The 12,152-nt window shown below is 38.1% G+C and overlaps 2 protein-coding genes and 2 long non-coding RNA genes across 4 annotated transcripts; all 4 read left to right on the top strand.

Annotated features, from left to right (window-relative positions):
- The first annotated feature begins 432 nt into the window (after positions 1-432).
- LOC108892955 (uncharacterized) lies at positions 433-2,004 on the top strand. Its single transcript, XR_001962578.2, has 5 exons — positions 433-478; positions 615-674; positions 773-823; positions 926-988; positions 1,883-2,004. It is a non-coding gene; the product is annotated as an uncharacterized LOC108892955 (long non-coding RNA).
- Positions 2,005-3,751: 1,747 nt separating this feature from the next.
- On the top strand, positions 3,752-5,639 carry LOC108892954 (uncharacterized). Its single transcript, XM_018690740.2, has 4 exons — positions 3,752-3,872; positions 4,576-4,611; positions 4,771-5,037; positions 5,347-5,639. Exons 1-4 carry the CDS (start codon positions 3,836-3,838, stop codon positions 5,637-5,639), a joined length of 633 nt encoding a protein of 210 aa, XP_018546256.2. The 5' UTR covers positions 3,752-3,835.
- A 2,322-nt stretch (positions 5,640-7,961) lies between these two features.
- On the top strand, positions 7,962-9,904 carry LOC108892953 (Fc receptor-like A). The gene is made up of 6 exons (XM_018690739.2): positions 7,962-8,051; positions 8,309-8,575; positions 8,839-9,084; positions 9,453-9,560; positions 9,678-9,693; positions 9,802-9,904. Exons 2-6 carry the CDS (start codon positions 8,440-8,442, stop codon positions 9,902-9,904), a joined length of 609 nt encoding a protein of 202 aa, XP_018546255.1. The 5' UTR covers positions 7,962-8,051; positions 8,309-8,439.
- Positions 9,905-10,194: 290 nt separating this feature from the next.
- Positions 10,195-10,903, top strand: LOC108892956 (uncharacterized). The gene is made up of 3 exons (XR_001962580.2): positions 10,195-10,255; positions 10,440-10,502; positions 10,707-10,903. It is a non-coding gene; the product is annotated as an uncharacterized LOC108892956 (long non-coding RNA).
- The last annotated feature ends 1,249 nt before the right edge of the window (positions 10,904-12,152 follow it).

Below are 12,152 nucleotides of genomic sequence, written 5' to 3'. Positions count from 1 at the left end.
CATTTGTGTGTGGATAACAATTTACTTCAGATTTCTGTACCTTTTTCTGCAGCATTGGAGTCTTCTTTTCCTGTACCAGTTCTTGGTGGTCTGCTTTCTGGAATTGTAATGATTATCCTCCTATTCCTGCTGTGTCACTACAAAAAAGCCAAAGGTGAGACAACATTAAACTCATTCATTTTTCTTTTTAAAATGACAGAGGAACTCTGATGTCATGACATGTGAAAATGAACATTTGCTTTAAAAACCATCTAATAACAACTGTCTTTTTCACAGGTTCATACTGTGACAGGTTGGTGCAACTCTATCTTCTCTCATCTTCAGTGTAACAGCAGTTCATTCTGTGTTTCTTGGTATATTTACTATATGTACTACGCATTCAAGGCCGATCCAGTCTCTGAGCACCAATCAGGACTTTGCTATGGACCAAACACAGCCAGTGAAACTCAACAGCCTGTGTACTCCTCTCTTCTCCACGGTCAGCCTTCCATTTAATACTTACTATTTTTATGACTATTTCAGGACAGCTGGCTTTTAATGGGAAATTCAACAGTTTGTGCCTTGAACATGTGACCAGTGACCTAACTTTGTCATGATTTTTCACTGACCTGTAGGTGACGTTTCTGTCTATGAATCCATCAGAGGATCCAAAAATACCACAGATGGTACAACTGGTATGTGTAACCATCAGATTTAACATAATCACCTAAGTTTATGTGATTGTAATTAATCAAGTTAAAATTTTAATGCAGTAAAAACATTCTTATTTTAGGTGCATTCCCTTCGCATCATCTGACTGGTCTCGACAAAAGTGATGAACTGGGTATGACAGATGACATAAAAACAATGTAATAAATCTTTGATTATATTTTAAAGATATTTTGTGCATGTTTTGCAAAATGCTTTCATATGATCATCTTAACAGGGGGACATGATGATCCAGAGGAGAGCTCTGACTATTATAACATGAGGGAAGAACTGGCCAACGGTATGAATGTTCATGTATAACTACAGATATTCAGTTACTGTTTTTTTATATATAAAAATACACCTTTATAAAAGAGTATATTGTCATCTTTGAGAATTACATAGAGGATGTTGATTTAAAGTGGCCTTGCTCACACTCTTAACACTCAAAACCAACAATAATAAAACTTATGTACCTTTTATTATGTCTCTCCTCATGTACATATGGACCTGGGTATCATGCAGATTCAAATATTTTCACACCATTCATTTAAAGCAGGTCCTTTATATATACTGTCTATTTTACAGATTGTGAAATAGAGATGTATAGTATCTTATTTTTGTGAATTTTTTTGCCACCTCTAGAACAGCATTTTTCAATTTTTTTATTTTATCAAATGGTTGTGTGTGAACATATTAGCTGTGGTGTCACTGCTGTCTAAATTTGACTATCACAGTGACACATCTCTACATGTGTAAAGAGGAACTAAAAAGTTGAAATGTGTCCACTCGTGCTGACCAGCAGTGTCTAGGCTTGTTGCTTCTCTGACTCTAGTTGCCAATAAAAGAAAAAAAAAAACAACAGAAAACGTAAGCACCGGAGCTTCAGAACCCGCGTTAAAGTTTGTTTCAGGGTTTTATTTGATTAACAAGCTGAAATGAGTTTCATCTCATCTTCTGTTGCTACCATAAAATAAGGGCGTCTTAACTTTAGTACTGAAAATACATAGAGGAAGCTGAAGATGACTGTGCATTCAGGGGGATAACTGAGATCATTTTTGATGATATCGCAGGGTAAATGTTGCATGTTTTTGAAAGAAAGTAAACGCAGTAAAATGTCAAACAAACCTCTCATATGTTCAGTCTATGTCTTTTCTTTTCAGCTTTTCAGTTATTTATTTTGACTGCTTTCCAGGTCCATGAAGAGAAGTGTATCATCAGCAAAACAAGAGATTCACAGATCACAACAAGCAACCTTGGAAGCAACAAAACATGAATGCTGCATAAGTCTGAGTTTATTCATTCATTCATTATTAAACCGCTTATCTGTTAAGGGTCACGGGGGGTGGAGCCTATCCCACCTGTCATTGGGCAAGAGATGGGGTACACCTGTACGGACTGCCAATCCATCGCAGAGCCAACACCTCTAGACAAACAACCATTCACACTCACATTCACACTGTGGGCAATTTAGATTCACCAGTTAACCTAACGTGCATGTCTTTGGACTGTGGGAAGAAGTCAGAGAGAAACCCACACAGGCACAGGGAGAACACGCAAACTCCACACAGAAAAGCCCTGGGCTCAAACCGAGGCTAGAACCTGGAACCTTCTTGCTGTGATGCGACAGTGCTAACCACTGCACCACTGTGCTGCCCATTCTGAGCTTTCTGATACTTTTAAATTATAAACTGAACTTTAAAGTTTTACATGTATTTGAGCATATACAACATGTTAAGTTGTAATCTTTCAGTGTGAAGCCAGAAATAATCTTGCTATATTAATTTGCAGACACAAAAAATAAAACATTTTTTAGCCACCATCCTGCTCATTTTTTTCTTCTAAAACACACCACCAGTGAAACGTTTCAAAATCACAGGAATGGCAGCTGTTTTTATTGTTATATCATCTACTGACGTGCATTGTAACTTACAACTATATAATATTTTAACTGCACAGCTGTCCCAAGCATAGTATGTCATTTGCTGCTGTGTGAGAAAGGGAAGATCTGGTGCCAATATGACAATGACACCGTCTAAGCATCTATTTGACAAAACCTTTTTTATAATGTGTCAAGAGGAAGTGAAGTTGACTATATTTGGTACTGACTAGCAGTTGTTTCTCCTCAGGCAACATTTTGATATCCGAACTTCAGGTTTAGTGACTCCACTACAACACTAGTGGACGGAGTTTACCTCTGTTTAAGATACAGTTTATATTTAGCTCAGAAATGACTTTGTCTTCTTGTGCTTGTGACCAAAGCAGAAGTCAGGATTTCACCTCAATGTGTGAACTTCTACAAATGATGCAGTGACAGGACGCTTTCCTCTGTTCTTTGCTCGCATACACCACTGATGTAAATTCTAAATTCTGTTTTTAAATTTAATGCAGTTTTTTCTTTTGGGTAAAAATACATATTTGAGGTCTACAACTACTGCAGCACCTGGTTCTCCTTTTTATGTCCTCCTTTAAACTGGGCTGAACTATCTATGCTGATGGCACAGGTGTATTTTCTGACACAAGTTAAGTCAACACACAAATGTCAGATTATTGGCTGACCTGCAAGTCAGGCATTCAGACATTCTCCAATGAGTGTTGGTCAGAGGCCTTTGATGATATCTCTCCATACAGAGATGTGGTTTATAGTCATTTAATCTAAAACTATTAGAATAGTAAATCATGTTAATCTACAAAAGTAATTCTATATAATAACTCTCATATACTGTAAATTTGGATGATAGGTTTTACATTTTTCATCTCATAATTTTCATCGTTGCTGTCTTGTGATCTTTGTTCACACAAAACACACAACTATACGACATATCATATCATGCAAAATGTTCAATAATTATTTTCAGTAACTGAGTAGTGCCGTCCTGCTTCTGTCTAACATGCAGGACCATGTGGTGCAGGCTATGTCTGGTGGCTCGACAGGAAGCGTTACATGTTAAAATAAGTGTTTAAAAACCCAGTGAAGTGGTATAAGTTCTGTGTGAAAAAAGGAACCTGAGGTGGGCTAAACTCAGAAAAAGTAGCACACAACCTCTTCTCTCATAGTGATATGATAACGCAGTTCTCTGTTCCCCTTCCTGCTGCAGTTTTAGCCTCTCTGTTTTAGAAACAGTGAGTGTTGGTGCTGGATGCCAGGATGGGGCAGACTTTGCTTTGTGTACTGTCATTATTCTGTGAGTATGTCTGTAACTTTCATTGTTTGAATGGGACATTAGGGAAAATGTAACAGGAGGTACAGAACTTACTTAAGTAACTTTTAGAGTAAATGGTTTGCTCTATTTGCATTTATAGTGCTACTTTTATTATTATTTTTTAAATAATTGTATTTCAGAGACAATTCATGGTGAAACATCACCATCGTTATCTCCTAATGATCTTAATGAGTCATCTTATATTAGAGAGATTTCAGTAACATTCAAGGCTAATCTGGCCACTTCTGTGATCTTATTGTCTATGTGACTGGAGAGACTGGGTGTATCAGTGATAGGACTTGGGGCATCTATGCACACATTAACACTCTTTATATTTACTTTTTGTCATAACAGACATGCGTCCATTCTTATCTGATTTGTTGATTTATTTGCTAAATTATAGTATGTATAATAATACAAGAGGCAGCAAGCAGAGAAGGCAATTTTAAAAATGTATTCATGTAATTCATCTGTGGTTAACATGGTCAAAAAAGAAATGGGATAAAGACAGTATTGGCTCACTTTTTCTTTAGTTTCTTGGGGGTTTCTGCTGCTCATCATTTTTCTGTGTGTACTTTTGCACTTTACTTGAGCCCAGTTTTGGCAAATCTAACCACCTCTCTTCACTGTATTGGTGATTTACCCAGTTTGATAATGTCTGACAAGGCACCAATCTTTATTTTAGTGCTGAGTACATTCCTCGACTGTGGACACATTGAAGGTGACTGAATAATTTTCTTTATTACCTGTTTTTCTCTTATACATTGTATCACTCCTAATCACATCTTTTTCTTTGTTTATAATGTTATTAATGTATGCATTGTTTAATTTCATCCGACAACAAAGGACTGTCGTGTGTATGTTTTGTGTTTTGTTGTAGATGCTGAGCTGACCCTTGAACCAAAATCACCCTATTTATTCACTGGAGAATGCATTACCTTCACATGTGACATGAGAGATGGATATGACACTGACTGGCATTACACATTCAACTGGAATGGTCAACATATTGTCTCCTTCGATGCAAATAACTCCTACTCACTTAACCTAACGGCAGACTTGAGTGGTGACTATCAGTGCATCGGTCACCACAAGGACTTGACAAATGTGACAAAACAGAGTAATAAGGTCACTCTATCTGTGTCAGGTAAGATATCAGATTTACCATTACCTGTAGCAAAGCCGCTGTGAGAGAATCAGTGAACTATCAACAGGAAGGAAAGAGCAGAGAATCTGCAGACTGTTCTGTTTACGTCTGGTTGCACTTCTCATTCTTTTTGCCTGTGATGGACAAATAACTACCACTAAATCCAGTAGCTAGAGCCAGCTAGGCAGCTGGAGACACAACAGCCTGCACATATGTGTACATATAATGTGACTATATCAGGACATCAGTATATCTTGCTGCTCTGAATACAAGACATAATTAATAATGACATTATTCTTAACCAAACAGCACACAGACCCACGGCCACTCTGAGAGCAGATGGGACATCCATACCGGTGGCTGGCACTTTGACACTGACCTGTTCTGTTCTGGTCTCTGGGGGCTGGAAGTATGACTGGTTCAGACGCACCTCAGACTCTTATGAAACTATGATTGTAGCAGATGGTGTGCAAAACTCTATCAGCGTCTCACATGAAGGCATCTACCGGTGCAGAGGACGAAGAGGCAACCCAGGTTTCTTCACAGAGGACAGTGATGAGATTCGCATTGAGAAAACTTGTAAGTTTAGTAACTTTTGTTAAAGGTTTCTCTGTTGATTTTACTTTTCAGTTTGAATCTAAATGTTTGTATTTGTGTGTGAATAGTGTCCATAGGATCTCTGTGACCCGGCTACACAACTGGACTCAGGTATACAGTGGCGAGGCGATCACTGTCAGATGTGAGATCCAGGGAGGTGGAGACACTGAGTGGGAGTATGAATGGAGAACTACCAGCTCATATACACCTCCCATGCACAGTGAATATAGGCTTAGCAGTGCTTCTGTTTTCTGCAGCGGAGACTACTGGTGTAAGGGTAGAAGGGACTTGTATTCCTCAACAGTGTGGAGTGATGCCTTCACGCTCACAGTATCATGTAAGTCAGATTGTCTTTCAAGTTTTTTTTTGTGTGAATTCATCTGTCAATCAACAGACACTTAACCTTTTGTCACAAAAAAATCAACAGCATATAAACCCAGGCCCACAGTTATGGCAGATAAGAGAACCATACCAGTGGAGGGCAACATAACACTGACCTGCTCTGTGGAGGACTCCACTGAGTGCAGTACTACTGGTTCAGGTGTTCCTCTCACTCTTCTGAAGCTCGGACCATAAGGGATGCTGAACCACATAGAGATATCACTATCTCACAAGGAGGGATCTACCACTGCAGAGGAAGGAGAAAAGACACAGTTTTTCTTCACAGAGGACAGCAATGCAGTCACAATTGAGAAAAGAGGTAAGTGATGGTGCTTTAGTTTGGAGTAATTCAACTTGGAGAGTAAGTGCTTATGATTAGTTTCTTCTGTTTCTATTTGTGAACAGTTTCCAACAAGGCTGTCGTGTCCTGCAACCCAACTGGTCTCTGATATTCAGCGGTGAGACGGTCACTGTTACATGCCTGATTTATGGAGGTGGAAACACCGAGTGGGAGTATGAATGGAGCAAACCAAACTCAAACACAGTTCCAATGCACAATGAATACATTATCAGTGCATCTGTGTCCAACAGTGGGAACTACAGTGTAGGGGTAAAGATAAATTGGATGTGTATTCCTCAACAGAATGGAGCGATATCCTCACATTGACGGTTTCTGGTAAGAATGACTGTGTTTCAAGAATAGTCTCCTTGAATGTATGTTAACATATAACAACATAGCTGGTGATCTGATTAAAAAAAACACCTCAGACATTTGGACCACATCAGCAGGGCCAGAGGGAGAGAGACATTAAGCAATCACCATCTCTAATACCAGGGACATTAGCAATATTTTGTTTTACATCAGCAGAAAGACCAAATGCCAACCTGAGTGCTGACCAGAGAGCCTTTCCAGCAGGGGGCAGTGTGCCCCTGGCTTGTTCTGTCAACCCATCATCATCGGACTGGAGTTATTGGTACAGAGCCAAGAAAAGCTCTGAACCCCAGATGAGACAAGACGCTGTTTTCTACTCAAGTGGACAAGCTGTCAGTGTCTCACAGGAAGGACTCTACATCTGCAGAGGAGGAAGAGGAGACCCAGTTTACTACACAGAGTACAGTCACTCAGTCAATATTCACAAAATTGGTGAGTGTCGCAAAGACTTTTTGTTTTACAAAATCTATTCTGCATTCATGAGATCATAAAATGGTTGATGCCAAAATACCATTTGCCATATTCTATCTCTACTGGTGAATTCTAAACATGGATAGTCACCAACAGAGCTGTTGTGACTCTGCAACCCGCCTGGCCTAAGATATACTCAGGAGAGACGATCACTGTCAGATGTGAGATCCAGGGAGGAGGAGACACTGAGTGGGAGTATGAATGGGAAACAACCACCTCATTCAAACCTTCAAATCAACACGAACACAGGATCAGTCCTGCTTCATCATCCCACAGTGGAGACTACTGGTGTAAGGGCAGAGTGAAAAGTTCACAACAGAATTCAACAGGATGGAGTAATTGCCTCACATTAAAAGTGTTTTTGGTGAGTCAAGTCATGTTTTATTCACACAGATAAAACATACATGTCTCTGAGTTTGTGCTAAATAATTAATCTAACAACATGCCTATGCTATAACTTAAAATGTGTTTTTTTTCTATCTTGAGTAAATCACTCTCCAACAGATAAACCTCGGCCTGTCCTCACTGTGTCTCCATCATGGCTGAGTCCAGGAGCCTCAGTAACTCTGAACTGTGAGGTTGAACATCCATCTGCAGGATGGAGGTTCTACTGGTATAAGACTGTGCCAAAATTGTCAGACATATATGACTTCTATCACCATCTGCATTGGACTGATTTTCATAGAGCTGATGACTCCTACAGCTATGAGTTGTTACCTGGTAAGCAGTGGGACTGAACAGGATTATTACATTCATGGTCAGACACACACAGCAGGATATGTGTGTAGAGCTGGAAGAGGAGATCCAGTGTTTTATACTGACAATAGTGAACCAAAGTTTGTCTGGTCTGGAGGTGAGTTTGTTTTTCTTTGTTCTCTCAAAAAGCAAATGTTCTGTCATGAAAACTAATGCTTTGTACTTGAATGTGTGCACTCCCAATAGAAGAACAAAGGATAAAAACTAAATAGAACAAAACTGTGACTATTAAACACACAGTGTGTTAAACAGTCAACAGTTTCAGGAAAGCAGTGCCTCTTGTTGCAATGTTTGATGCTCAACAAATTTAAAGGAATTAAAACAATAATTGACTCCTCATTACACATTTTTCAGATGTTCATCCAGCAGCGTCTCTCACGGTGAATCCTGACAGAGTGCAGCACTTCACCTCTGACTCTGTCTCACTGAGCTGTGAGGGAAACTCTGCTGAGTGGAGAGTGAAGAGGTTTCCTGAACATGGCTACATGTCACACTGCTCTGACTGGTGGAGAATGACTGGATTCACATGTAACATGATGCTTTCCTGGTATGATACTGCAGTGTACTGGTGTGAGTCTGGATCAGGAGAATTCAGCAACGCAGTCAACATCACTGCAAGTTGTAGGTTTTCATTACATTTATTCTTACTGTGCATGTTTCTATGATTCTACAATATGATTTAACATCTAATATTTTTAGTATTATATTGTTTACATATGCATTCAACGTACTGAAGAGTACAGTTGTCATGGTTAGATACAAGACAAATGTAGCTGACTAGTATTAACCAAACTAAATGTGGCCGGTGACACAATTAATTTGTAAGCATACAAGCTGAAATGTCAAGTCATTCATATTGCTAATATTTTTAAATGGTTTTACAGATTATACCAATATTGTCCTGGTGAGCCCTGTCCATCCTGTGGCTGAGGGGGATTCTGTTACTCTTGGCTGCGTATTGAGAACAGACGACTCACTTTCCAATGTCACTTTTTACAAAAATGGCAAACTCGTCCAAAATGATGACAGGGGGGAGCTGAATATCTCTGCAGTGTCAAAGTCAGATGAAGGTTTCTACAAGTGTGAATATTCAGGAAGTGAGTCATCAGAGAGCTGGATGTCAGTAAAATGTGAGTATGATTAATACAGTCTTCATTTATGTGTGCTACAATATGAGCTAGAAAAGCAGCCATATTTGTCAATTAGTAGCTTTAATTTCAGCAGATTTCATCCACTGGTGTATAATTAAGAGAAACTTTTCCAGTTACGCAGTAGTTCCACTATGATCCTTTTGCTGAGCAACAGCGCCCTCTGCAGTCCAAGCTGTTAAGTGGTTTTTTGTACATGAAACAAAGCCTATCAATCACTTGATTACACTCCTTACTATAGGCTTGCTATAATTAATCAGAAAAGAGCATAAAAGTCACATAGTTAAATCAAAATGACCATTCTGCTTTTGGTCATCCTACTCATGAGACCCTTTATTTTATTGTTGCAGTGTCTCGCTCTTCATTTCCTGTGCCGCTAATCATTGGACTGGTCAGTGGTATCATACTGATCACTCTACTCCCACTGCTACTGTTGTGCTGGTACAGAAAATCAACGAGTGAGACCTTTTCCTGTTTATCTCAGACAAAATCATTGTCATGACACTGAGCAGTAGTTCAATTTTCAATACAAAATAATTAAACATAATTATTAATAATTATCGTCTTTTTCACAGATACATATTGTAACAGGTTGGTACAACACTTTCGTATCTCATCTTCAACACAACAATACTTAACATGTTTTTTACTTTAACTACTTTGACCTTGTGCTATTTATTTTGTCCACATGTGTGTCAGCCTCCTCCAGTCTCAGAGAAACAATCAGAGCTCTGCTACAGACCAAGATGAAAATCAACAGCCAGTATACTCGTCTCTTTCTCACGGTCAGCTGTCTATCTAATATTGATTGCTCTCACAGCTTTTTTTCTAACCCTCTTCTATATTCATATCCAGTTGTTATATTTCACAATAAAACATTATACCTGTGCTGCAAGTTTCACACACATGAAGCGACTAACCTGATGTTATTTTCATTTCTATTGATGTGCAGGTGACATTGTGTCTATGAATCAATCAGAGGCTGGGAATGGTGGGAATGGTACAGTATAAACTTTGATTCATGCAGAGAAGTCTGAGAATGATGTGATTTTAACTGAGTGAGTAAAATCCAAGTAAAACTTTCTCATTTCAGGTGGACAGGCAGATACCACTAGAAATGTTCAGATTGAGCTGAAAGGTGTTGGAAAGAAAAGTGAGTACATATGAAATCTCAAAAATAAATGAACTGATTGTTGATTCAACCAGCAGTCTCAAAAGGTACATATATCATGTGGTTAAAGGTGTGACAAAACAAATTATTACATTTATACATGTTAATTTAATTCAAAACCATCAGCTTTAATATGCTGCTATAACAGCCTGTATGATCTTTACAGGAAACAGAGATGATCCAAAGGAGAGGTCTGACTACTGTAATGTGAATCCAGATTCTGCTACAGGTACAAATATTAGCTGTTGGCTATTTATCTACCTACTCATTTACAGAGAAGGTGATATAACTAAAACCAATGAACCAATAATTTTTGGTGTTTCAGATTCTCAAATTATAAATGCATTCAGTAAAACTGTAAACAGCTTTGATAATGTTATAGAGTTGTATCATTTACATATTTTTCATTTGTGGTTATTGTCATTTTTTTCAGGTCCATAAAGAGAGGTGCATCGTCGACAAAGCAAGAGAGGCATGACAACAACATGAAAAACAACATTTGACTTAAAACACGTTTGGCATCATTTATACAACTACTGCCACACACAATATTTTTTGCAGTTTTGTAGAAGAACATATGAAAGATGTACTTGTTATTTTACAATAATATGAATAAGATAAACATCAGCATTGTGGCAAACTTTGTAGAAGTTGACTTTTATAAGCTGAGAGACTTCACATTGTTGTATGATGGTAATTTATATTATATATTTCTATTCTATTTTATATTATTATGTATTTCTGTTTTTAGCTCTTCATTTTGTAACTAACAGCAGATGGGTTGTAATAAAGTCAGCTGAATAATCACAGGTGTATTTTCAAATTTTGTCTTGTTATACACAGCACTGCCACCATGTGTCACTATATACACTCTGTAGTCACAATCAACAGCCCTACCCTAACCCCCACCCATAACTGCAAGAGTGTGCAGGAATACCATTTAAATGGGCTTAAAACATACATGTGTACAGTGATACTGTATGTGAAGACAAACCTAAAAAAAAATAAAAGTATTCATAACCATTTGAAGTAAATACACACACACACACACACATTATATTTGCTGTTCAATCTCTCTAAAGCCGTCACTGCCATGTCAGTGCCAATACATGAATATGGTTTTTCTCATGTCGTCCATGATGTTCATCTCTTTATGGACCTGGAACAAAATCAGAAATTAACAGTTGGAAAACTGAGACATCCCATCTGACATTCTACAGCACATCATTTATATTATTTTAAACAAACATGATACAGAGTGTAATCAGGCAAATAATGACAAAGAATACAATCAAAATTAAAACTAGATCTTAAATATCACAGCAAGTGATAAATACAGATTACATGCAGTATAGCCTCCAGCAAACAACACATTCATTCAAAATAATTTATCAGGATGTGCCAATAACGTTTATCCTGAGTAAAAAGCAGTTAGTGAGAGAAACATGAAATGTATACTATTGATTTCATACATGGAGGTGGTTTTTTGTGTGATACTCTTATTGATTCAAGTACATGACGGGAGGGTCCTTTTTGTGACAGTAAAATCTAAACTTATGTTTAGGCACACATGGCACTTGGTTAAGGTTAGTGAAAGAATATGGTCTGGATTAATGCAGTAAAAGTTCACATTGACTTCAGACACCACATAAAAAACACAATCTTTCCCCAGACTTTAACCAAAGCTGTTATTGCCTAAACCTCACCACAGAGGTGAACCATAATCTTTGTTGCGACAGTTGTGTGTTCTGTACACCCTTCGTCCACCCAACCATGCAGTCCTTAATATATCTACTTCTTCATTCAAAAAAAAAACTTCCAATTTAAATACATACCTTCTTCATAAATACCTTCTCCAGTGTTTTCAGAGCCTCTGATT

Source organism: Lates calcarifer, unplaced genomic scaffold (genome assembly GCF_001640805.2).
Source record: "Lates calcarifer isolate ASB-BC8 unplaced genomic scaffold, TLL_Latcal_v3 _unitig_2573_quiver_3732, whole genome shotgun sequence".
NCBI classification, from domain to species: domain Eukaryota; kingdom Metazoa; phylum Chordata; class Actinopteri; family Centropomidae; genus Lates; species Lates calcarifer.
Note: the sequence above shows the minus strand (reverse complement) of the source record. Positions and strands in the feature narration are given on the sequence as shown.